General features: G+C 36.9%; 1 protein-coding gene across 1 annotated transcript; it reads right to left on the bottom strand.

The window, feature by feature from the left end:
* Positions 1–27,197, bottom strand: snx19b (sorting nexin 19b). Its single transcript, XM_026226144.1, has 12 exons — positions 27,066–27,197; positions 24,731–26,336; positions 23,730–23,868; positions 23,548–23,648; positions 23,293–23,412; positions 23,090–23,211; positions 22,891–22,984; positions 22,527–22,710; positions 21,463–21,592; positions 6,732–6,916; positions 5,932–6,019; positions 1–1,650 (listed from the first exon to the last, which is right to left on the bottom strand). The coding sequence occupies exons 2-12, from the start codon at positions 26,315–26,317 to the stop codon at positions 1,527–1,529; spliced, it is 2,874 nt and encodes a 957-aa protein (XP_026081929.1). The 5' UTR covers positions 26,318–26,336; positions 27,066–27,197; the 3' UTR covers positions 1–1,526.

Genomic DNA, 27,197 nt, shown 5'->3' with positions numbered 1-27,197 from the left:
CAATATCAACTGCTTTATAATGTTACTTCAGTATACAGCAGAACCACACGAGGCCTACAACATAAATGGCCAAATCACTCACAAAATTACAAATAGTGCAACATTCAGCGCTTTAAGCACAAGTAGAGTGTAACAAAGCCATAAAGCTACTGTACTTTATACTGGGCAACAGGGTTCACAGTGCAAAACTTTGAATCTAAATCTGCATGCAGTGACACAAGGCTCACACCATCACGCACGGAAAGGACAGGACCATTTTATGCAACAACTAGGTAGTTTGTGCAAGCGGAATTGTGACTAGATGACATATTAATGTAAAAACAAAATTTGACAGTAATACTTTTAAGATTTTTGAAAGGAATGACAAGGCTGTTTTTTTTCTTCAGACTTTGAGTTAGATGTGCATCAATTTGATAGCTTTTTTTTTTTTTTACTAATTTAAATGATTTATACACATTAAGGCAATTAATACAATTTCATTGTGCTAGAATTCTAAGAAAATACACAAACCCCAAACCAGAACCATGAAATTCTCTATTATTTGTTTTTAGACCTCAGCTGCTTTGTATTGCACATCGAAATAAATAAATACATTTAAAATGAGTAATTCACCCAAAAATGTTATCCAAACCTGTATGACTTATTTTTTTCTTGCAAAACACAAAATACATTTTATAGTGTTGGTAACAGTTTTGATGACTACTTACTTCCACTATAAGAAAAAAAAACATCAAAACATCAAAAGAAATAATAATATTACACAAAAAAAAGGTGATACAGGAAAAAACTGGCCGTTTTTGCTGAATCAATATGACCTTTTTTCTGTAAAGGCTTTATGTCAGCATCAAACCCCTTAATTAGAGGCTGTGGATAGAGACATTACATTTAAAGGCTTCACAAGCTAGCTGATAGCACACAATGCATTTACAGCCTTACTGTGACACCAGACGCAGATGTGACGAATTTCATACTTAAAGAGGAATCTTGTGGAAAAATAGGCTTCATCTTAGAGATAAGGCCGATACAGCCTCTAAAGCATCTCTGAAGAAGGTGTGAAGCAAAATTATCGATTGCACAAGTGCACAAGAAGGGAATGTGTGTAAACTCAAGGTATATCAAGACTGAGAGGCCGGAAACACATAATAGGAAGTGGCAGAAATGATCTGCGCAGTCCATCTGTAAGAGCTTTGTCCAAAGCTGAAGTGGGAACAAGGTGGATAAAAGTTGGAGAACTTGCGACTAAATCAGATCCGGTATTTCAGGCTTTAGAGATTGGACTTGTGGTTTGATAAAACACAAAACAGGTGGCCATTAATCAATGCCTGCACGGATCTGCGCAGTGTGTCCCAGAAACAGGGAGAGCAAATCAGTGCCAGACACAGGCTGTCATCAATCCAAATCCACACTTTCTTGATCACATGTTCCTGCCTGTATTTCCACCTAATATTTTAACCTATCACATGTTTGTATGAGACACGCATGTATGCAGGCAAGTGATTTTAAGAGTCCAGTCCACCCCAGCACACTTATGGTGGCAGCTTCTCAGCGTTTTTGGACAGGCTGTGCAGAAGTGTTTTCTGAAAGTCCCCATCAGATGCCTCAGGGACAAGAAACTCGATAAGCAGATCCCAGATGCAGTACACAAGATGCCTGCAAAATATAAACAGTCACAGGAGGTCACAAGCACAGCTACATCCTGAACACACAAACTGTATTATCAAGACCCATGGGAAGACATTACTTTGCAATTTCAAAAATTCTAAGCAAAGTTTTGAAGAAAATTCCAGCGGATTGAAAAGAATCGGCTCAATAATGTTCATAAAATGTGTATCAGAGAAGTACGGGCCCCTAAAGGGGTCATTGTGGTGGGGAAAATTATTTTTTAGATTTTCTGGTTCTCTCGCAAAACGTTTGCGTTCTCTGAAGAAAATGTGCAGTCCCTCGCAAAACTTTTGCGTTCTCTCGCAAAGATATTTGCGTTCGGACAAACACTTCCTGTTTACTTTACAGCTTGTAGTGTTTCATACAGGTCCAAAAGTTCACAATGGAGCAGTTCATAGAGTTTTGTTTTGAACTTGGATGAAATATTCAGTGCATGCTTATTAAAGCACGGTTTTGGAACATACTAAAACGCTTAATGTAAAACACTATGTGACGAGAGCCATGGGAACGGAGCGAGGCCGGTGGAGCACCTGGCCATTCACCAGTCTCGAGTCCCGTTTAGGACCTCAAAAGGAGAACTGAAAGAGGGACTGATGACAGTGTTGGATGAGAGAGGACCAGGCTCAGACTTTATTTTGTGTTTTGGTTCTGTTCGACAGTCTTCCCGCCTCCTTCTTCCCATGACTACGAACGTTTGTTAAAAACTGGATGAATAATTCAGTACACAGATTACACACCATATTATTAAAGCAGACAGACAAGCAGAATAGCCCAGAATAGCCCTGTCCATCTGTGTAAACAATGTGCAAATAATTAAACCAAAAAGTACACGATTTATAAAGTTATTGGCTTCTAAAGTAAGGAGTCGACTCTGAATCGCTGAAACGAGTCGTTATAGATTTCAAATCTTTTGCCCATCTCTATGTACGTCACTAGGAACACTTTGCATAATAATCTCCGCCTACCGTCTTGAGAGAAACTGAACTCTGACCTGCCCCACCCCCCACACAGACGCTCTGCTTGGTGTGAGAGCATCATGTCGAGGAGACAGTGTGTTTTATTTTCACTGCCAAAGAATGAAGATCAGAAGAACCAATGGCTAAAATTCATTTTCACCACAATACCAGAGCAGTACAACAGATCCCTTTTGTTGTGTTCACAACATTTCACTGATGACTGCTTTTCTAATCTCGGTGAGTACAGCGGGATTTTCAAAGCGTTTAGCCATAAAATATGGTTCATTACCAACTTTATTTAGGACAACGAGCAAGTATGATTATGAAGTTATGTGTCTGTTTTCTCCCGAGCGTCTTATCAGTATATGTGCTGTCTGCAGCCTTTGTTTGTGCTGATCGTCATGTACAAACACGTCATTAAAATGAAGTGTAACTCCGTGAATACTCAACGAAGAGACATGAGAGAGTAATAGACAGGTCTACTTTAAAACTAAACAAATGCTGCCGAAAACAGATATTCTGTGATAAAGTAATCCATATGAAAACAACGCGATGTCTGTTTTTCATGTCTCCCTTCGTGACCACGCCCCCGCGCTGAACGCACTATTCAGATTCAAACTGAAGCACGCGGCTTGAATACACCCACACAGAAGAAAAAGCAACGAGACTGTTCAAGTTTTTTATTTTACTGTTTGCTTCGCGGTGAGAGGAATAAGACATAATTCACCCCAAACAGAAGCTAACGCATAGTTTACAGTGGAGGTGTGTGCGGAACAACCAATCAAACCTGACTATGTTAGTTGACCAATCAGAACACAGTATGCTACCGAAAGGTGGGGTTTAAGGAAACTGAATTGAACTGAACAGCTTCGCGCAAACCGTTTGGGGATCTCTGAGAATTGAGGTAATTTTAAAATGATATTTTGACAAAATGACAATGTTTTTTAACCTTGGATGGATTTAAACCTAATGTACAGGACTTATAAACAGTGATAGGAAGGTTAGAATTTTCATCTTACTGGCTCTTTAATAACCTTATTAATAGCTATCAGTAAAGCAAATAGCCATAATACATAGTTTCTCCCCCATTTAAAACCGTCAAAAGGTTTAAAAACCACTGGCTTAATTGATTACAGTGTTGATTGCCTGTAGAAGCCTATATTTTCAATACAATATAATTTTTTTCTTATATTATGCCTCGTTAAGTGCGTTTTCTATGGGGAATCAAAACGCTTATGCAATTATGTTTGCACGCAAACAGAATATATATTTTTATAAATTCTATATCATTTTTGGTCTTTTTTTCATAACTGTCTTCATTAAGCTGCATTTTCTTTATCAATCTGTGAAGTAAACAGGAAGTGTTTGTCTGAGCTCAGCTGGTTTTGCGAGAGAATGCAAATATCTTTGGGAGAAAACACAAATGTTTTGTGAGGGAAAGCAAAAGTTCTGTCAGAGAACGCAAATATCTTTGCGAGAGAGCGCAAAAGTTTTGCGAGAGAATGCAAAAAAAATCAAAAATATATATTTTTCCTCCCACCCCAAACTTTTTCACTCACTCCGATTTTTTTCCACCACAATGACCCTTTAGGGGCTCCGTAGAGAAGATACCAATTTAATATATTCATTTAATATAAATAGATTATACTTTATAAGGTTTATTTCAGTATTTGACTGAAGTGGCTGAGAGATTTTCGGATCTGGTTAGAGTTAGGAATAAGTCAAAATGTGATGTTTTTTAAATTTTGGCTGCCCCTGAAACTGGTCATATCAGAAGTTATGAATGGCTTATTCAAGGATATGAATTTATTAAATGGACTGAGTAAAAACATGAAAAAGTGTCTAAAATTCATGCACATCACTGATCTCTAAATAGAACCACTGAATGATATATAAAAGTTTAACTTAACACTGTTAAAATTTATGAAACTTAACAACTGCACTAAAATAAGAGCACGATGCGCATGAAATTGTGTTTGTTACAATAGCAACAGATTACAGGTATATCCTTTCATAATCATCACTGGCAGGTTAACAGAATAAATATTATCAAGTTTTGATTTCATGTGTACTTTAAAAGCATGTAACAAAAGCAGAGTAACAAAAACATTTATTTCATGATAGAAATGGAGTTGTAAGTTCATAAAATGGAAAAGATGGACATCACAAATTAACCCCTCATTCAGAGTGTATGGTTTCCATCAAGAGTCCCAAAGTAGTGAATGATGCACCTGTGCTGCCTTCAAAATCCAACCAAATTAAGGTTTCTTAGTGGACAGAATGTTACGCAGACACTGGATTTGGACGTCCTTGTTGCCGTCTCTCCTCTGTATACTGTCTGCTAAGGTCACAGCTCATAAAGCAAAGGATACTATGTCAATGTGTAAGTGATTGTAACAGCATCTGCTTCATCTGGACATTTACAGCAGACTACAGCATGTTCTACTAAATCAAAGAGCAGCTCTCTTGAAATCCAAGCCGGTGAGAATAAATCATGCATCCAACGGTGTTAATAATAGTCTACAAAGATATCACGAGGCACCCTGATAACCGTGCACAGCAATTTATCTATTGAAAACACATTTTTTGCTTTCTTTTATCAGCATCGCTTACTTTATTGTGCCATAACAAGATGATGTAAGTAAATTACAACCTGACCATTAAAGCCACATGTTCACTAGGCCCTGTCTGCTGGCCTCATTACATATTAATGCACTTTTACAGCCACATACAGTTAAAAACACTCAAAATGCTACTATTTTTAAAACTATATGGAATTTCCAATCAATCTTATTAACCTCATAAATGTGACCCTAGACCACAAAACCAGCCTTAAATCGCTGGGGTATATTTTTAGCAATGGCCAAAAAAAAACAATCTATGGGTCAAAATGTTCAATTTTTATTTTATGCCAAAAATCATAAGGATATTAAGCAAAGATCATGTTCCATTAAGGTATTTTGTACATTTCCTACCGTAAATATGTAAAAACTTAATTTTCGATTAGTAATATGCATTGCTAATAATTCATTTGGACAACTTCAAAGGAGATTTTCTCAGTGTTTTGATATTTTTGTACCCTCAGATTAAAGATTTTCAAACAGTTGTATCTCTGCCAAAATTGTCCGATTATAGTAAACCATACATCAATGGAAAGATTATTTATAAATTGTATATTATTATATAAATAGACACTTAAGACTGGTTTTGTGGTCCAGGGTCACAAATATGTAAATAGGAATGTTGGAGTGTGACATATTTCATTTAAGTGACTGTAATGCTGATTCTCCATCTGTTTAGTATTTAAACACACCTGTTTATTGTGGGGTCCTGAAAAGAATCAACAACCATCTGCCAAGACATCTTGTACTTCTCAGACCCCAGAATATCAGACATCAGATCTGTAAAACCACAGAAGCACACAACAAACTCGGTCAAGGAACAAAGAGATGTGCTGGACTGCACCAAACTACTGATGAAGAACAGGCATTTTCTGTTTCCCCTGAACTTCTCTTGTTTATGTTTTGATTCATTGATTCATCTCCTGAGCAATGATGTCGTGTTACTAAACAGCTGCTTGTCCGAATCACTATTTTCAATTTTCCAAAGCAAGCTTGATTGCGAAATTTGCAAGCTTTTTTTTCCAAGCTCTAATTTTACTCATTCCATCCAAAACCAAATGCTAAAAAGAATTTTGAATCAAAAATGTTCACTCAGAAGTTAAAACTCTTTAAGAAACTTTTTTTATGGTTTTAGTTAACTAGTTTAGTTCAGTTTTAGTTCATTTTTGCAGTCTCTCATGCTCACCAAGGTTACATTTATCTTAGAAAAAATACAATAAAAACAGTAATATTTTGAAATATCACAATTTACTGTTTTCTATTTGTGATAATATTTTACAATTTTACTGTTTTTATTGTATTTTTATCTTCGCTAAATAGAAGGTGAGACCATTCATTTTAAATATAAATTTTAGTTAAATTACAAATGTCTTTGCTGTCACTTTGTATGAATTTAATGCGTCTTTGCTGAATAAAAGCATTAATTTCTTTAAAAAAACATCTCCAAACTATTGAACAATAGTTTATCAGTACATATTATGTGATGTCTCACCTGGCAGTAGTTTCATAAGGCACTGCAGAGCCTGCTGTCTGCTCTCCTGTTTCTGCTGCTGGCTGCAATGGGGTCTGGGTTGAGCTGGCAGACTTCCTCCAGGCCAGATGGCCTCCTGAAGCACCCGCAGATAAACCACCCAATACTGCGTACAGGTTAGGTTAACCACACCCACCTCCAGCCACCTGCAGGCCAATAACAACTATTTAATAGGATGCTATCAGAAGCATTCAGAACATTGTCTTGTGACCATGTGTTTGTCAGGATTGCTGGTGAATTGGACTGTGATGATGTGCTGCATGCAAACAGCACAAAACATGCTACAAACCATGAGTGATTAAAATATATTCGAAAAGTCTACCAAAAGGAAAAGGAAAGTCAAAGAGAACATCATGCATTTGGACTTCATCTTTCACAGATGTCCCTCAGCAAGTCGCAGTTCACATGTGCCACTGTAATGTACTTTGTCTATTCCAATTAAAATATCTGACGGGCCTCATCTGGATATAGTTTATACTAAAAAATCTTTCAGAGTATCAATGCAAAATTACTTTTGGCTACTTTATGCTGAAGAAATTACAGTTAACTTAGGGACTGCATAACATTACTGTGAATGAGACCATTTGATCTTAATAATAATCATTTTGGCAGACAGTCATCTTAACAAATGAAACTGAAAAAAAGATGTGAAAATTTTTTATGAGAGGCTATTAAGATACAAAAATAAAAAATAAAAAATAATAAAAAATAATTACGATCAATCCAGTGTCATTTTATTATCATCGAAACACTATTACAGTGTTTGTTAATATTTTGACAATATTCAAAATAGGGGCACTAATGAAAACAAGTAATGTTGCCTGGGTAACTAGCTAAATTAATATTATATATATATATATATATATATATATATATATATATATATATATATATATATATATATATATATATATAAGAGGTGGGCATAGATACATATTTTTAATCTAGATTAATCGCACTGTGATTTTGAAATTAATCTAGATTAAAATGGCTTCGAATTGTCGTAGCTGGTAAAGGTTGTACCAGTGGGCACTGTTTGAAATTGTTTAATTTGTATGTTCGTTTATTTTTATTTATTTGTGCTATTTACACAATGTTTAAGTTTTTTTCAAGTTTGTAGGTGTCAAGGTACAGAAACCAAATAATTAAATGTAAAATAGCACTGGATAGACTTCAATGTAAAAATGAAATATACAATCAAACTTACATTTATTCAGACACATTTCTAACATTATTACAGTTTTGCTGTTATCTGGTGTCTGAATAATTTTTGGTTTGACTGTTAAAACTACAAAGTAGCATTTTCTTGGAATAACATTACAGCAGCTAGTAGCTAAATTATGCGCGGTCACTTTAAGAAACGATGAACGCATCCAATATAATCATAATCCCATTTTTCCTCAACTGTTTACTTTCACTTAAGAAATAACTGACAGTTTTTTCGAGCATAATTTCCAAGGTGGATATTTTGACATATTTTGTATGTATTTGTCGGCACAAGAGCAAAAATAAGCAAATTCGATGTTCAAGTGTTTTGAGACGCCTTTCTCTGCGTGAGCCCTGAACACCAAAACACCGCGAGGACTGAATTGGGCTCTTTCACACCTTTTTGTTGGTTCAAATTACGATTTGTATTTGTCCATTCAGGTGCAGGAGGGACTTCGAGGAGAACTTCGCAGAAGAGAGCTCGATTCAGTGTCGCTGTCCGTGATACACGGCTCTCTCTCTCCGAACCGAACACAGCGAGAGTTACTCTGTTCAGCTTTCCCGCGTCTTGTGTTTGGATGCTTTAATGTTTAAATCGACAAGCGGTACGGCTTAAAAACACGTGAAAAAGATAAGCTTTCGTGACGATGCGCAGCAGTGGCCCGTCAACTGTCCTGAGCGTCTTTTTAGGCAGCCCTCAGTCAGTCGGTTATATGAAATATCAAGGTGAAAGTCATCATAGCTTGCTTTGTATAGACCCAGCTCTCAACCCAACTTTGAAAATAGATTATCGCCGATAAGAGTCTCACATAAACGCAGCACATTAATGCCGATAACGGCCCACCACTAATATATATATATATATATATATATATATATATATATATATATATATATATATATATATATATATATATATATATATATATAATTAATGACCCACAAGGTCAAGAGATGTTGTTTTCTTTCCAAGTTAAACTACTTTTACCTTGATCCCATTTTTGAAATGCTGTGTCATGCACAAGAAGATGCAAAAGACACAAGTAAAATGGTTATTCACACCTGTGCATGCTTGCATAGAAAAACATATGAAAAATTAGTGGAGTGAAATGTAAAAAACATGGTCTGTCTGTGTGAACTGTTTTTGAATTGTTGCTTATAATTATTTCCAAAGAATAATAATAAAAATATAAAAAGATGTTGTGTGTCTTCTATGCAGATGATTTAATGTAGCAGAGAAATATTATTCACATAATAATAAAAAAAATAAGTGACTGGTCAAGAAAATTTATGGGTGAAACAAGTGACGAAAAACCACGCAAATTCATAGTGCTATAAAATATACAGCACCATTAGGGCTCTAATCATAAACGCAACTGGGAAAACAAGTGCTTTCACCTGAGACTTTTCTTCTCTCATGAATACTATGTGAAGTGGACCCAGGAATTTCCTGCGTCAATGATTTAAATTGGTCCTGCTCTTCAATTACATAGCTGGTTTATTTTAGTCCTGACTCTCTGAAGTGCCACTAATGCTACGTGGTGACAGAGCCTAAGATGCAGAGAATCTCTTAATGTCATATATCACTTACTCAGTGGCAAATAAAAGTCAGTTAACCAATATTTCATTTTCTAAATACTCAGAATCTGGACATACAGCTTGTTCCCAGTGGGGGTTTCAGTCCAAAATGCATATTTCTTATGTTTTTTGACAGAGGGAATACAGTGCTTGTGAAAGCATGTGGAAGCCAAAGTCTGCTTCACTTCATGGCTATGTGTCTAGCATAGCTCCCTTTATACTCTCAATCAGAATGATGCGTTTCCTAGTGGTCATTAAACAACAATTATGGTCAAATTTCAGTGACCTAGAAACAACATGACAAAGTTTCATTTGCATTGCCTGTCTATGTCTACTAATGCATAGATTTTCTATGCACTTAATGGGTTGGGTCACTCAAAAATGAAAATTAGCCCATGAATTACTCACCCTCAAGGCATCCTAGATGTATATGACTTTCTTCTTTCAGACGAAACCAGTCAGAGTTATATTTAAAAAAATATATATATCTTTGATCTTTCAAACCATTTAATGGCACTCAGTGGGTGTTGCAGTGCATCAGTCGGAAATAAGCAAAATAAAAAGTGCCCATCCATAATAAAAGCATCTCACACAGCTCTGGATGGTGAACAAAGGCCTCCTGTAGCAAATCGATGCATTTTTGTAAGAAAAATATCCCTATTTGAAAATAAATATCCATATCCAATGTAAGTAATTTATGGGCTAATTTTCATTTTTGGGTGAAATTACCCTTTAAATGGACAAAAAAGGTCTACAATAGTACAAAAACATCAAACCCCAATGTTTTCAAATAGGATTGCTATTCTGTTCCATGACAAAATGATATTTTTAGACCCTACAGTAGGTTTAATACATTTTACGTCAGTTTAATAGTTTTTATAGGTTTTTATTTCCTTGAATGACATGAAAAGTGCCTTTGTATAAAGGTGTCATCCAAAATTCTAGCTTGCTGCCCAAACAAGAGTACTAAGTCAGTCTGCAGTTCTAACAGAGCTTCTGACTGAGGATGTATGCGATTCTCCAGAAGCTCTGATGTAAGGTGATGGAACAAAAGCTAGCTGTTCCAAAACAACAAGGGGAGCATTTTATTCCATTTATACTGCCATTATAAAGGGCAGTTTATGTGGTCTGGCACGGCCTTTGATGGAGACGTGTAGCTTTTGAGGGGGAAGACATTTCTCAAGCAAACAGGAGTGGAAAACAAGGGGGCCTGGAGCTCACTGGAGCCAATTAAGTTTACACTACCCTTTTCAGATTTTAATGTGAACCTTCATGTCTTCTGACACTCCAAAAATATAAACATGATAAATATATTCCATTCAGAGCCTTGTCTGATCTGCATCTCACATAAACTTGGAAAAACTGATGTGAACGTTTTCCTTCATGATTCCCCTGTTTATTTACTCTCTAAATCTATCTTGGACCTGCTGAAAAGCATCATCTGAACAACATGATGCCACCACCGCCACCACGCTTCACAGTTGGGATGATGTGTTTCTGATGATGTTTGGCTTACACCAGACATGCCATGTAGTCTGATGGCAAAAAAGACCACAGGACAGCTGGCTTCAGAGTCTCCCACATGCCTATTTGAAACAGTAGCCGAGATGTCACATGACATTTTTTTAACAGTGGCTTTCCACTCTGTCACTCATTCATTAAGCTGTGACTAGTGAGGCAGTAGTTGTAAGCAGTTTCTATAATCTTGGCCACTGAAGCCAATAACTCTTCAGAGTTGTCACTGATCTCTTTGTGGGCTCCTTACGCAGTTTCCTTCTTACACGGTCACTTTCCATTTCTTAATCAATGATTCAACTGTACTCCAAGGAATAATCAATCAGTGACTTGGAAATTATCTTGTTTCCATGTCATGTGCTTTTCCATTTTTTTATTGACTTGTTTAAAATATTTTGCAACATTTCTGACTCACCAGTTCCACCAGATAGAGGTGCATTTATACTACAATGAACAGATTTTGTGCTGTTGCGATTTTAACAGCAAAAGTTGGTAAAAATGCTAAAGAAAAACTGTTAATAGGTCAACATTAGGTTCCCTTAATTTATGTTTCTTTTTATTTTTTTATTTTCAGTTATGTTCATTAGGGTTTTATGTTACATTTGATGTTGTTAAATTAATGTTAATTGTATCATTGTATATTTCTTTAACTTTAAACAAAGTATCAACTAACAATGATTACAGATGCAATATAATATATATATATTTGTTGATATTCTATATGCAGATATTATTTAATTCATATTGGCCGATAGCCAATTTTTTTTTTTTTTAAATAAATTAATGAAAAACCTCTCCTGTGCAGAAATTATAATTATAATTATAACTTATAACCAAAAACTAACTTGTTAAAACTAATAAACATTGTTAAATGAGGCCGATAAGTTTGGTGTCGTCTGCAAACTTCAGGAGCTTGACAGAGGGGTCTTTAGATGTGCAGTCATTAGCCGCTTTTCCACTGTCGGGCCAGTGTGAGCTAGTGCTTTATACGAGTGGGGCGGGGCTTTTGTTTTACTATAATAAGTGATACATTGATCATAATGAAATAATTTATCAAGATTGAAAATGAATCACACAGAGATAAAGCGTTATGAACATAGCTTATTCAGTTGAGTCTGTTTCTGTTTATTTGTAGTCACAGTAGCTTATATACATCACATTTATAAAGAATTATCATTTTTATATTTTGATAAAAGCTCCCGAACAAAAACCATTATTATATTTTTATGACATGGGCTACGTGGAGCTAAACTCTTGAGACGAGACTTATGACAGATACAATATGTTACTAAATAAATACACAATTGTGATAGGGAATAAGAAGCTTTCTTCAACTGGTCGCATTTACCATGTTTACTATGGTAACTTTAATGCCTAGAATGCATCTTTCGCATAGTTTAGAAAAAAATAATAATAATTTCTGCCTTGTAAGTTATTTCAAACACTTGCTGTTGACTGAAATTAAGTTTTGAGCTCAACTTATTTTAAAAAGTTTTTGAGATGGGCACGGAGAGCTAAGTTAGTTTGGACAGGAGAAGGTTTGGAATGATAGTGTTAAAGGCAGAGCTGAAGTCAACAAACAGGATTTCACTTTCAAAATCAACTGCGGGCAGCAGATCTTTTTCCTATTTAGCGCCAAACTATGGAACAATCTACCTAGTGTTGTTCGGGTGACAGACACATTCTGTCAAATTAAATCTACGTAGATTAAAGGCCAATCTCTTTAACCCTGGCATACACATAACACACTATCGCATTTCTAAAATCTGTTAAAGAATTTTTAGGCTGCATTAATTAGGTCAACCAGAACCAAGAACACTTCCCAAAACACCTGATGTACTCATTACATCTTAAAAAGAATGGCATCTACGCTAATATTTGTCTCATTCATTCTTCAAGGTGTCTGTATCCAGTCCAGACAGTGGACCAGCACCTACATCCCTGAATGTCAGCGGTGATCATGTCAACTAGATGAGCCTTAAAGAAAGATTCCCTGCGAAGACCACGTCAACTAGACGGCCATCCGAACAAGGCCATGGGACCATGGGAGAAGTGCAGGGGAAGTCCTTTTCACAATCTGACCTGTGTTGCAATCTGGAATTAAACCACACCGTGCTGGTTCCCGTCTGTCTAGGAAAACTGGCCCCTTGACTAAACCTGGTTTCTCCCAAGGTTTTTTGTCCATTTCGGTCACCAGTGTAGTTTTGGTTCCTTGCCTCTGTCGCCTTTGGCTTGCTTAGTTAGGGATGCTTGACTGATTGCACAGGCACCATTAGAAGAGAGCTGAACTTGACTTTAACTTGTTTGTTGTTGTCCTTATATTATTGAAATAAACGTGGGACCTTCAGGCATCTGGAAATTGCACCTAAGGATGAGCCACACTTGTGGAGGTCCACAATTCCTTTTCTGATTGCTTGGTTGATTTCTCTTGATTTTCCCATGATGTCAAAGAAAGAGGCTCTGTGTTTAAGGTGTGCCTTTATATGCAGCCACAGGTGTGCCACCAGTTAACTCAAATGGAATCAATTAACCTATCAAAAGGTTCTTAAGCTCAGAATGGTATCATCTGGAGTTTTCTTTTTTTGTTTAAAGACACATTAAACTTAGTGTATGTATACTTCTGATTTTGATGAAAGTGATAAAAAAAAATACATAAAAGTACTCCCTCGCTGAATTCTGACATTTAACAAATGCAAAAAATATGTTAATATTTATTGATCTAAAACAGAAAAAGTTTACTCTGGTTTAATGTATGACAGTAAAGAAATAAAAGTTTTTGTGTTTTTTTTCTTAAGTGTATGTAAATATCTGGTTTTAACTGTATGTTTTTGAAAGAATGCTCAATAAAGCTGCATTTATTCAGGAAACCAGTGAAAACAATAGTAAACAGAAATATTATAACAATTTAAAATAAATGTAATTTAGTCTTTTGAGGTCAAACAAGCTGAATTTTCAGCTTGTTTACTCCAGTTATCAGTCACATGATCCTACAGAGATCATTCTAATATGCAAATTTGCTGCTCAAGAACCATTTCTCATTATTATCAATAATGGTATATAAGTTTTAGTGTGAACCATTCCTTTCATGATGGAACACATCCATTAAGTATAATGTATTATCAATATTAGTAACTGATCTGATCATGAACATGTCCGGTAAAACATCCATCACAACATACTGTGGATCAATACTCCATAAGAACACATTTATGTTAATTTTAGAACAGCCAATCAAAAGATGAAAAGTATTTCTATAACTTCTTGAAACCGTCAAACAGCATTTGACAGCAGACACCGCAAGATCCAACTCTAATGCAACACACCTGAGCCAGATAATCAAGGTCTTTAAGTCCGCTCGAAAATTACAGGCAGGTGTGTAAGTGCCACAAGAATCAGTCCCACATGTTATATAAGAACAGACAGGTTGTCTGTTTGTCTCAGGAGTCAGAAGTCAAAGCAGGTGCATGTTTCGCAGTCATTTCCGAGCAGTGGGCTAAAGTTAGGGATCAATATGGTGGTTAATCTTGATCGCAGTTAACATTCTATCACTGTTATCAAGGGCACAGGCATATATTTAAAAATAATTCTCATCAGGCGCCAGAGTGGTATAACTGCAATGAACTCATGTCTCGTGGCCGTATAATAAGAAGTCTGACTTTCCTGAAGTGATGATTGATTTATTGCTAATAAAAGCAACAATATTTCATCTATGTCCTTTTGTTTTCAATCTGGATCACTTTGTAAAAAAGCATGCCTGAGGATCGTGTAGCAGAATGTGTACATTTCCATTTGGAAATGGCGTTTCCCTCTGCAAATGCAGGTACTATTTTATTGATTGAATGATTACGTATTAACTAGCAATAGATCATTCATAACTTTTAAATGTTCCTTTCTAAAACAGCTTACCGCTTATACACTCAAAAAGTCTCCAGTTTTGTGGACAGTCACTATTCAGTTGGCTATACTGTAATTACACAGCAAACTGGATTTACAAAAACTATTTCAATTTCAAGAAGCATTTTCTCAACATTTAAAAAATGCATCATGGACCTTTACTGATAAACGCTTTTTTTTTATTACTCTATAGGTTATTTAACCATCTATTACCATGTCTTTGAAAGGGTTTTGTTTTTGAAACACATTAAAATGCATTCATGTTATTATTTGTTTACATATTTCATATTTGCAGGGATTCCCAAACTTTGTTGTTGTTGTTGTCATCATCTGAATCTCTTTCACCTAATATATTTACTTTTTCTATTTAAAATAATTAAAAATAGTTAAAGTATCATTAATAATATTTCATTAATATTAAAAATAATATCATTAATAAGTATCATTAATAATAATTAAATGAATGGTCACATGACATGCAGGTAAACAAATAGAATATACATGACATGAATGAAACGTTAGGGCAGATTTAATCGCTTCCAGGCAGAGTGAGCATTTTGCAGTAAAGAAAGAACCAAATATATCACAAACACTTTCAAGACCCAGAAAATTTTAAAAATGTGTTCTCATCTCGTCCAGCAGACGTGGTTCAGTCAAAACGCTGCATCTGTAAATACTTGAGAATAATATATGAGCTGTAAGATTCCCGCTGACATGCAAGCTTTATTTTACATTACAACTAACAACAAATGGAATACTCGGAGTCAACTCGAGGTAAACGTATCGTTGAAAGTCGACTAATATTAAATGATTTGCAGCTTCATCTTCTCTCGCTCTCTGCTTCTGTGAACAGTAAACCCCACCTACTTTGATTTGATTGGCCATCTCAGTAGTCGTGTGCATATCCATAGAATAGCACAAGTTAATTCTCACACTTTAATAGTATTTATAGCTCCTAACTGGCTGTATGACTATGATAAGTTATTACCTCAAAATGTACACCAATATTCAGTTTTTCCAATTGCTCGCGTGCCAGCGATTATCCGTGCAGTAGTTTGCCAACCCCTGCTGCAGACTGTAGCTTCAGTACACCCTGAACCATCTAATCAAGATCTTAAGGATTACTAGAGAGTTCTAGGCAAGTGTGATGGGGCAGTTCATAGGGAGATGTTTTACCTTCAAAAAAATTATGGTTGTCTGCCTCATGAAATCAAACTAAATATTGTATTTGAATTTATTTAATACAAGGTTTGAAATTTTTGCACCCTGTTATCAAAATGTGGGACACTTATGTCGGTTTTATTTATTTTCTATTAATATACAGCATATATAAAATGGTTAAAAGTTATTCATTAATAAATGCTAAATCATTTTTCTTAAAATAACTTAACAGGGTTCAAAACATAACAAACCATAAAGAAATGTATCGAATGCTGATAAAACCAAACATTTCTTATTTTACCCTGAGTCCTGGTGACTTGGACAGATTATAAAATCTTTCCAGCAATGAAAAAATATGATTATTTAATTCTGCTTAATTGTGCCATAAATTCTGCAGTTCATTACCAAAAACCAATATTATTTAAACCAACATTACTAAAATTGAATTTGTGTATAAATGAACAGAATAAAAACATGTTTTTTGTACATACTTCCAGGAAAAACACTGATAGGGAATTGTCCAAGAATTATCCTGTTTTCGAAAGTAATATATGTAAGGCCTGTAAACAAGGTGCGTGCACAAATTGGCAGTAGTATTAATCTTACCAAATACAAAACCTCTTTACGTAAATGTGCCTTCAGAAGCTCTACAAAGGGACTGTGATTACATACTAAACGGTCATCACTTATGTTTCTCTAGTTTGTTACCATAACTACCATAGACTGTATAAAACCTGGACGTAATATTTGTTTCCAAAGAGCGTTTTTGAAAGTGGGCGGAGCTGGCAACGGCAATGCACCTGTCACTCAAGTGGCGGCTCCATTAATTATGCAGAAGTTTAAGGCTTAATATAATTTAAACAGATGAGTTATAAAAAAAATTCACCCCCCTTACAGTTGTCACAAAGGCCAAAATTAGCTATATAGACCTAAACCAGAACCAGACTGTAAACCAGTTTTTTTCCTGCTGTAAAGTTGGACATTTAAACATGGGGAGTCTATGGCTACGTTTACATGCACCCAAATAATCCGTTTGTAATCGGATTGACAGCTCAATCGGATTGAAAAACATTCATATAAACACTTTATATGATAATACTCGATCTAATTGAGCTCAATCCGAATGAAATTTCCATCGGATTGAAGGGGGTGGTTTATTCGTCTTCTAATACGATTGAGCATGCATGTAAACACTCGATCGGATTGAACCATGAAACCATAAGGACATGTGCAATGATGCAGAAATGGCGTATGATGCAAAAATAACGTAATGTATGACGCACGGAACAAGTATATCTTCCTTTTGAAGAAAGTGTTGTATAAATGCATGTCCTGTCATTATAAAACTCATTTCACTCGGCAACTGTGAAGTGGAGCAGGACAGCCTTGTTTCATCCACAGGCAACCCGTTTTGGGTACAGGGAGGGGCTTTTTTTTTTTTATGTGATAAATATGAGCAGCACAGTACATCGGTTTATATGTTTATTTATCCATAAATTCCAAAATAATTCTGCTGTTAAAAACAAATAAAGAAACCATGTAGGGGAGTGGTTATTGTGTGCAAACAGTGAGAAACTCAATATTATCTATATGTCACTTTTTTTCACTATTTGAGCAGAGTGTGCATGTCTAAAAAATCTATTCCGATTTTAAGCTTGTGATATATAAACGGTACAATCAGATTCATCAATCGTAAATAATTCAGTCCGATTGAACCAAAAAGCGTACATGTAAAAGTAGCCTATGAGATGGACTCCCTTTTCGAGCCAGTGGCCAGTCAATGAATTACAGTTTTAGTCACTTCTTTTTTGCCTTCACGAGAGAGAGCAGGAGGTTGATCTCAAACTATGATCTCAAAATAATATTTTGTGAACAAAATAAAAAAGATTTTGGCAAAAACACAACATCAAGTCCAAGTTAGTCAATCCAGAACACCATCGTGATGTTTTCCCCCAAATCTTTGTACCGCAAATCCCGCCCCAAAGCTAATTTCATTGGTAAAACTAAACATGCTGTCATCTGTCAAGAAAAGTTACATAAACTAAGCCTTTATGTTAAAATAGTGTCCTTTTAAGTACAAGTTTGACCAACTAGCAGTTAGCCAATAAGTAATCAGTCTTATTTTTGGAATTAACTAATCTTTACATTTATGTAACTGAATAAAAGAAAAACAAAACAAAAAAATTATGAATAGTCTTAAAGGAACACTCCACCGTTTTTTGAAATAGGGTTTATTCGCATTATTTCCTGCATTTAGATAGGTGGGCAAATGCATTTTTGTGTCAGTGCATGCATTGTTTTAGTTTGACTGGGTCAGCGTTAACTTAGCTTAGCACAATGAATGGAATCCTTTGTTGCCAGCTAGCATGGCCTGAGTAAAAGTGATCAAAAAAAAAAAAAAAAAAACACCTAATTACTTCTTGTGGCCTGCGTATTCACAGCGAGTACAAATAGCGATCCAGATTAACACTAGGCGATTTCCTAGGCAGATATTGACTTGGGACTATATTATGGGGAAGCACAGGCGAAGCACTGCTGCTTAGGCGAAGCACTGCTACTTCGGCGCAGAGAATCACGCAACACATGAAATCCCACGACTTCTGTCAACATACCGGCGTGAATAGTAGCTGCCTGGCTATTTTCCTTACAGTACACGAATGGCGATGAACATGGCTGATTTTGAGAGAGACGAAGAGGGTGACTTCTCAGACAGTCAAGAACCAGAACCATACCTATTTGAACCAGAGTTTACAGAAGACGAGCTGCGTGCTTTGGAAATAGAACGACAGGAGGAGGAGGTTGAGATCGCTCAACAGCCTGAGGACGTGAGGATGAGAGCCAACATGAACTGGTGGTGTGAATGTGGGGGAATATGCCAATCTATAACCGACGGAAATAGAGTGTCTGTGCTGTAGAGAGTTGATGACCAGGCTCAACACGTCAGATCAAGATGAGCGTGCCCGAAGTCGTGTCACATCTACAGAGGATTTCACGGCGCTGATCCATTCTGCAGTACTCGATTTTTTTTTCCGGTGTGACAAAGTGAACTGGAAAAAACGCCCCACGCCGAATGGACCAAATGGACAGCTGTCCAGAGAGTAAGTGATTATTTTAATCATGACGCATGTATAGATCGACCCATATTATACCTGTATTCACATAGAGTTGATGTTTTCATGTGTTGCGTGATACCTCTGCGCCAAAGTAGCAGTGCTTCACCTGTGCTTCCCCATAATATAGTCCCAAGTCAATATCTGCCTAGGAAATCGCCTAGTGTTAATCTGGATCGCTATTTGTACTCGTTGTGAATACGCAGGCCACAAGAAGTAATTAGGTGGGTTTTTTTAATTTTTTGATCACTTTTACTCAGGCCATGCTAGCTGGCAACAAAGGATTCCATTCATTGTGCTAAGCTAAGTTAACGCTGACCCAGTCAAACTAAAACAATGCATGCACTGACACAAAAATGCATTTGCCCACCTATCTAAATGCAGGAAATAATGCGAATAAGCCCTATTTCAAAAAACGGTGGAGTGTTCCTTTAAAGGAACAAAATAGATGACTAACTTGTAAGACCAGTCTAATACTTTTATGCAACTTGCCCCAGACTTCATGGATTCAGTTCAGATTTCAATAAACATTAGTTTGGTCCAATTTGGTCCAATGACAAACAGTAATGCTATCTATCAAGATGTGCTACCAATGCTTTGCAACACTGATTATGGGAAAGTGGAAGCATTTAGGAACAGCAGTCATTAATCCAAAAAGTCACAGAATCACAAAAAATAATAATAATAATAATAATAATAAGATTCGCCAAAGCTTTGCTGATTCTATATAGCTTATAGCATTTATATCAGCACAAAATCTGTGTGGCTGGAGCTGAACATGCCAAACGTGGCTGGGAGCTGGTCAGCTGACAGGTGTTTAATACAAAGCCTCACAAATGAGTCATTTGAAATGGCTAGACATCACAACCCAAGGATCTGCAAAACAGATGCGTATGGAGCTGAGGGCTTGCGTGTGTTATTTAATGTGAGGCCTGACCTTTCAGCTTCAATCCTCAAGGACGGATGGGATGGTTTCAAAGAAACCAAGAAAAAACCCTCTCTTTTATAGCACAAGGTTTCTGTAACCTCTCTGCATTACTGTGCCACAGGATAAATCTGCACTCCAGACATTCGGTCATTGCTAAACAGAGTAGCAAAAACACCAAGTACTTTAATGAAAGCAGAGCAGAAAGCTTCAACAACAAACTGAAACTGAAGGTGGCTCAGCGGGACATCCCATGACTGTTATTAATTCGCAAAGGATGGGGGAAAGCCGCCTGTTGACAGCTTTAAAACACACAGTTCGCACTTCCTACATCAAGTTGTCATCGGTCCCCACCTCAGAACTTGTTTAATAAAGTATTTATATTCATAGTTAAAAATAAGAATGATCACGCAATTGTACAACAGTTTGGAGAGAGAATGAGTGATGCCTTCAGTGACACCTCATCGAGTCACTCCATCTGTCGGCCGTGTCTGTCTTTAGGCCCTGTTGAGCCTCGGTGGATTATTTATACACTACTGTTCAGAAGTTTAAAGGGGTCATATAATCCTACATGCACTTTTACAAGTTGTTTGAACTGAAATGTGTGTTGGCAGTGTGTGTACACAACCACCCTATAACGATAAAAATCCACCAAGTGTTTTTTTTTTTTTTTTTTTTTGTAATCTCAGTAAATGTTTTCCCCTTTCTCAAATCGAGCCGTCTGACCGTGTGACGTAACACAGTCGGAGGCCCCTCCCACGATTGTTTGATTGACAGCAGCGTTTCAGCACAGACTGGACTTGTGCCTTACCTCAGATCCTGTTCCAGTCATGATACAAATGTTTGAGATTTCAGCCAATAGATCTGCACTAGCTGATCTGCACAAACGAAACTTTAACAAATGTCCTAATGTCCTACTTCACACTTGTATTTTTAAAATTATAGATAAGGTCTAGATTTATGGCACGCACTAAGTTGAAAACACTTCTTTCCAGATCGGAGATGTGCTAAATCTCTTAGCAGCTGATTAAAGAGACGAGTGAATGCAGTGAGCTTTTGCTTGGCAGGGTTGAACTTTCTGTGTGCTATTATGACTAAATTATGCTTGATCAGTTTTCCACCGTTAAAATAAAACATCAAGAATGTAATTCGAAATGCATTGAAGAAATGATTCAACAGTTGGTTCAGCTTTGAAATCTAATCCAAATACTGCAAAACTGGGTATGTTAATCTGAAATTAATTCAAGAAGCTACTAAATATTAATTACACCGGGAACTGGTCATATCAGTGGGGTGGACACACCTTTCAATGAGGGTCCCAAACAGCATTCTGATGGTCCTCTGGATGTTCTCTGTGCAAAGCCAGCTCCACTGATCCTTCATGAGCACACACAGGATATTCAGGGCCTGGTCAGATAGAGGTGTCTCACTAGCTGTGTACACAATACAAAGACATCAGTCATGGCTGGAAAAGACATTGTTCAGAATCTTTGAAAATGTGTTTGTAAAATAATTCCTAGAATAAGAGCACATCATGTCCACAGGTACAACTAAAATAACACAATATGAAAACACACATATCCAATCGCTTGTTTTTATATAACGCAGCTTGAAATTACTTTTTATTTTTCATGTTTATTTTTTTTTTCCTGTGCAAAAATAAAGAGCTGGTATTTGTCAATGGCAAAGGGATACTAAGGAACACTATGAAAGTACACTGCTGCCCTCTAGAGTTAATTTACATAATAATGCAGATTAATCCTACTGACCCAACACTCTTATAAAATAAAAGTTCTTAATTGGCATCAATGGTTCCATGAAGAACCTTTAACATCCCATTGCACAAGAGGTTCTTCATAGTGAAAAGGGTTCTTCAGATTATTAAAATGTTCTTCACAAGGAGAAAAAAAAGTGGTTCTTTTAAGAATTGTCCATTGAAAGTTTCTTTGGGAAATCCAAAATGCTTCGTCTATGGCAGTGGTGCCAAATCCGGTTCTTGGAGATCTACCTACCAGCACAGTACAGTGCCAACCCTGATCTGTAATCATCAAGCACTCCTGAATATTTAATTAGCTGGTTTGGTTGTGTTTGATCAGGGTTGGAGCTGAACTTTGTGAAAAGGTAGATCTCTAGGAACAGGATTGGACACCCCTGTTCTATGGCTGTGAAAACGCAGTATTTCAATCAAATTACTATTAATTATTTTCATATTTTAAAATAATATAATCCTAATATAATTTAAAATTCATGAAAAAAAAATTATTATTATGAAAAGAACAGCGGTGATTGGATTAATGTGTCATTGAGTTGAGCTCATGTATTATTATATTAACTATAATGATTTCTCCATTATTCAAGAGTCATTACCAGAGTCACTGATGGCAGGTGCATTCTGTAGCTGTGCTCTGGCACATGTGCATGTTCTCATATCCCCTTTAGGTCCTGGGCCTCCACTTCTCTCTGCATCAGGATCAAACCCTGCTTTACCCTCTAAACGCTCCTTGTCTGAGATGAAGCTCTCAAACTCATTTAACGAGAAGCCATTGAAAACCTTCAAAAACAACAACAAATCAATGCGTTTTCCCAGTGTTGCTGACCAGTAGTGACTATTGCAGACTAAGTGGAAATTGCAGATCAAAGTGGAAATGAACAGAAGAGATTTTCCATTTCTCGTTTGCTTCCTTCTAATGGTGCTCTTTAAAAGGCTCAGATACTGAAGACTGCTACTTACAGAGCTGCTTTCATCAAAGCAGTAAATCACTTTGGGTTTCATGTCTGACACATTGAGAGCAGGGGCAATTTTACTAGAGAACCTCATTCTAGACCTAGAAATGAAACAAAGAAAAACGTGTTTTAGTTATACAGGAAAATAATAACAGCTATAAACATTCAGACTAACAAACTTTAAAAAAGCAGCTTTCTTGCCATACTTGGATTTCTTGTCAGTGGACAGTTTCCCATCAGGATCTCCGTCAATTTCATCAGTAGGGCTTTGTGGTTCTGAGCGAGGGAAGGCCGTCTTCAGGGTGTCCACTATAGCGTTCACCACAATCTGCCAAGACACATATTATGTCACGAAAGAAGTGAAAGAAGTGCTTCAGTCAAAACAAACAATGTGCATTTTGAAAATTACCCTGTCTATGCGTGAAACAATGAAGGGCTTCTTCACGAAGGCAATTCTTGCATCAGTGTTTAGAGCGAGAAATTCTTGCATTTCCTCACTGTTGGCCGTTTCAGGAATAGCACAAAGTTGCTGTAATAAAAGAAAACGTGAATAAACATTTAAAAGAAGTTTTGTGGAATAGAATACTAATATTTAATATAGTCAGGTTTATGTAATTTACACACACACACACACACACACATATAAGGAATTCAAAGAACATACTCTAAGGAATGTTTCCAAAAGACTTTTCCTGGCCTCGACTTTGTCACTGTCCATGTTTCCAAATGGAAGCTCAGGAAATATTTTCTTTGGTCCTTTCACATCTACAATAACCAGAACAAGACAACCAATAAAACAGTGCTTTGGTAAGCTTTAAACTGACAGGACTATTGTGCTCTGCTCACTTTTAAGAATCTTGCGTAACTCTGGTTTCTCCTCCAAACGGGTCTGAAGGTTGAGGAATTCGCTGTAGCGTCGGTTGACAGTGTGATAGGCCATGGGCTGCAGAGCTTCAGGATTCTCAGTGTCCATGGCTGTCTCATACTGCAAGACAAACACATCATTAAGTAACCATATTATAATGACTTTCTGCTCCGCCCCCTTGATTACGATTACCAACTTAAGCTTTACAAAACAACCAAGAAGAATAAACTGGGAATTTCCACGAATAGTGTGATGTGCTAATTGTTAAATTAGATAGAATTAAGATTAAATACTGTTGAGAATTAAATTACAATCAAGGCACTTCAGAAAAAGGCCAATAAAATTTAAATTCTGTCATATATAATAATTATTTCTATGTCTAAACACTGAAATTAAAACTAATATCGATAGTTTCATTGAAAAATTCTAAAATATGAAGTAAAAAAAACTAATAATTATTATTAAAATCTAATTTTATTTAAAAGTATCGTTCATATGTAATAAGTATACAATATTAAAACCCTATACAGTATTGTGTGAATTTATAAAAAAAAAAAATGAATCCTTCATACTACAATCGATTGTTTTAAATGTTTCACATGAATTTAGGGAGCAAAACATTATAATGTACAGAATGATAAATGGAAATTCTGAATATATTAACATTATATATTGATATAAAAAATCATATTAATTTTCAAATTGGTCAAAGATTAAAATTGACAGTAAAATAAGTCATGTTTTAAAGAAGACTTGAAGTCTGCTTTACATGAAGGCACAGGTAATCTCAGAATCTCAGCATTATTGGCAACTGTTTTTACAAACACAAGGAATTCGTCTTGGTGTCAGAAACTTCCGGTACAGAAAGTACTAAATGTAAAATTTGGAGAAATGAGTTTGAACTATTAAATATCAAACATCATCCAATTTTGGTAAACTTAAACCACAATTTAACTAACTTAAATTGTGAGAACCAATTCACCTTTACAGTGTAGAGAGTGTAGGGATGTGAGCCAGTGCCTCGGTGCTCCTTGGCAGTGATGGTGCCAGTGATGCGGAGGTTCTGGATAATGACCGGACCCTCTGGGCTGCTAAGGGGCTCGAAGCTGAAAGGTGCCAGGGATGCCATCCCAGCTGGGGAAGAATCCTGGACGGGTGCAGTCAAAGCCAGCTCACAGGGGTTCACCAGGCCTGGGTGGTCTGCACTCGGGTTGCTCTTCTCCAACTGCGGGAGAGAGCAGAAGCTTGATGCTTCTTCCTCAGGCACACAGGTGGAATGTACTGATAGCTCCTTCTCTGTCGTATTGGTGTATGTTGAATGTTCATCCTCGAGGTCTAACACAGCATCAACTGGAGTGGTGCATTCTGCCAGTCTTTCTGAAAGGGTCTCCTCTGAACCAATCAGAACCAGTGATTCTAGGGAGCTTCGCTTGAAGTCCGTTAGAGGAGAATCCAAATCGGAGTCGTTTTCTTGATAGAAAGGATTGGACTTGTCGAGCCTCAGATAATCCCTGGGGCTAAACCCCAATGGAAATGGTTTAGTCAACCGTAGCTCATCTTCCTCCAGGTTGTGTGGAGAATAAAGATCAGTGGAGTCAATGACATCGTAAACGGCAAGTTCTGGCGTTGGGGCTTCCATTGCTGTGGGGGTCTCTGGGGTGACTTTTAGGGTCAGAACGCAAGGAATTTCAAGTTCTTTCAGTGCGTTTTCTTGATCAGATGCAACTTGTGGTGGAGCTTGAACTTCTACTTGTTCTGGCTCTGGGGCTGGTTCACTGGATTTACTGAAGATGCTTACAATCAACATGTTTAGCCAGTCTGGGTCGGACAGTTTTGCAATTAAAGGCAGCAGAACATTGCATGTGATAAGTTCACCCACCACAAATCGACCTGTTCTGGTTTCTAAATGTGGAGGAGGTACAAGAACATGGAGAAGCAGGTCTACAATGGCCCGTACGTAATTCACCTCGACAGCAGAGCTCTGAAGGGCGGGATGATGAGGGCAGAGTTTGCTGTACGCCTCCCAGAGATCTCCATCTTTGTTCACCTCTTGATGTTTAACTGCTTCCTTGGCACTCAAATAACACTGAAGGTGGCATCCAGATAGGTCTAAAACCCTCTGGGATAAAGCTTTCCTGTCAACTCTTGCAGCTCGACCCTTCAGCTCCATCGCAATGGAGATCATGGCATTGTGCACCTCATCCTCAAACTCTTTTTCTCTGGAAATGGTGCAGTACCACGAGGTGACAAAGTCACGTATGATCTTGGCAACTGTCTTCTGGATCTCATCTTCCAGTTGTTGCTCGCTCTCGGCATTATGCGGGATCTCCTCCAGCCTAGCAAAGCGCTCCAGATGAATAACGCTGTCTGAGTCCAGGACAGCCTGGGAACCAAGCCAACCACCTAAGACCACTAAGAGGCTTGTGAAGACACAGAGGAGCCAAACGTTGACCAGCAGGTGGAACAAGACCATCCAGGCCAGTAGCGCCCCAAAACCAAGCAGCCTCCTCTGGACCAAAAACTCAGACAAGCCCCATGGGCTCATCTCGAGATGCTCTGGTGGAGACATTGCAGATGTTTACATGATTCTGTGAGGGAGAAATGGAAAGACTGACCAACCAAATAACTGTGGTTCCCATTGACTTCCATTGTATGGACAAAATCACTTAGACATTTATCAAAATATAGTCTTCGAATTTCCACAGAAACAAGTCATTTTATTTTGGAAGAACATTAGGGATGACCACTGATCTACAAATATATATATATATATATATATATATATATATATATATATATATATATATATGGGGGGGGGGGTAACAGAATGTTCATTTTTGGGTGAACTGTCTCTGAAACAGATGGATTAGTGTTTGATCATTGTTTCTAAACTGCAGTAAAATTGCGGTAACTTGACAGCAGCCACCACTGTCATTAAAATCAGAAATTAAACAATTACAATGTTAAATTGACATGGTTTTACAGAAGAAGAAAAAACAATGCACTACGCCTTTAGAGGAAACTGTGGTTACCATGGCGATGGCTTATAATGGGCGTCTAATGTGCAGTGTGCAGATATCGATTTGATATCAAATTTACTTGAATACTGTAAATATACATTATTAAAACACACAAAAGATCAAGCTTAACAGAAAAAGACTAGTTTTACTAATCTGGTTATCATAACTTAATGCTTATAATGACGTTGCTGTGTGTTTTGATGGGTATCAAGCTGGCGTTTCGTAATTGTTAAAAAAAAATTATATATATACATATATGCGAAACCGTGAAAGGTTAATGAATGAAAATGAACTTACCTTAACAGCACATGTTATCAAAGTTGCAAATTTGGAGCATTACCAATTGATGTTTAAATGCCGACTCAAACGGCCTTACAGTGTTTTGGCATCTTCTTCCTCGTCATCTCCGCCTCAACTGCATTTAGTGTT

Source organism: Carassius auratus, chromosome 40 (genome assembly GCF_003368295.1).
Source record: "Carassius auratus strain Wakin chromosome 40, ASM336829v1, whole genome shotgun sequence".
Taxonomy (NCBI): Eukaryota; Metazoa; Chordata; class Actinopteri; order Cypriniformes; family Cyprinidae; genus Carassius; species Carassius auratus.
The sequence above is the reverse complement of the archived record's forward strand: the minus strand, read 5'-3'. Positions and strand labels throughout refer to the sequence as shown.

Bases quoted from the DNA above. Each gene is read 5' to 3' on its own strand.
- snx19b (XM_026226144.1), bottom strand. From the start codon at position 26,317: ATGTCTCCACCAGAGCATCTCGAGATGAGCCCATGGGGCTTGTCTGAG. The intron at 23,649-23,729 runs GTGAGCAGAGCA...TGGTTATTGTAG, and splicing joins GTTACGCAAGATTCTTAAAA to ATGTGAAAGGACCAAAGAAA. The intron at 22,985-23,089 runs GTATGGCAAGAA...TTTCATTTCTAG, and splicing joins TCCACTGACAAGAAATCCAA to GTCTAGAATGAGGTTCTCTA.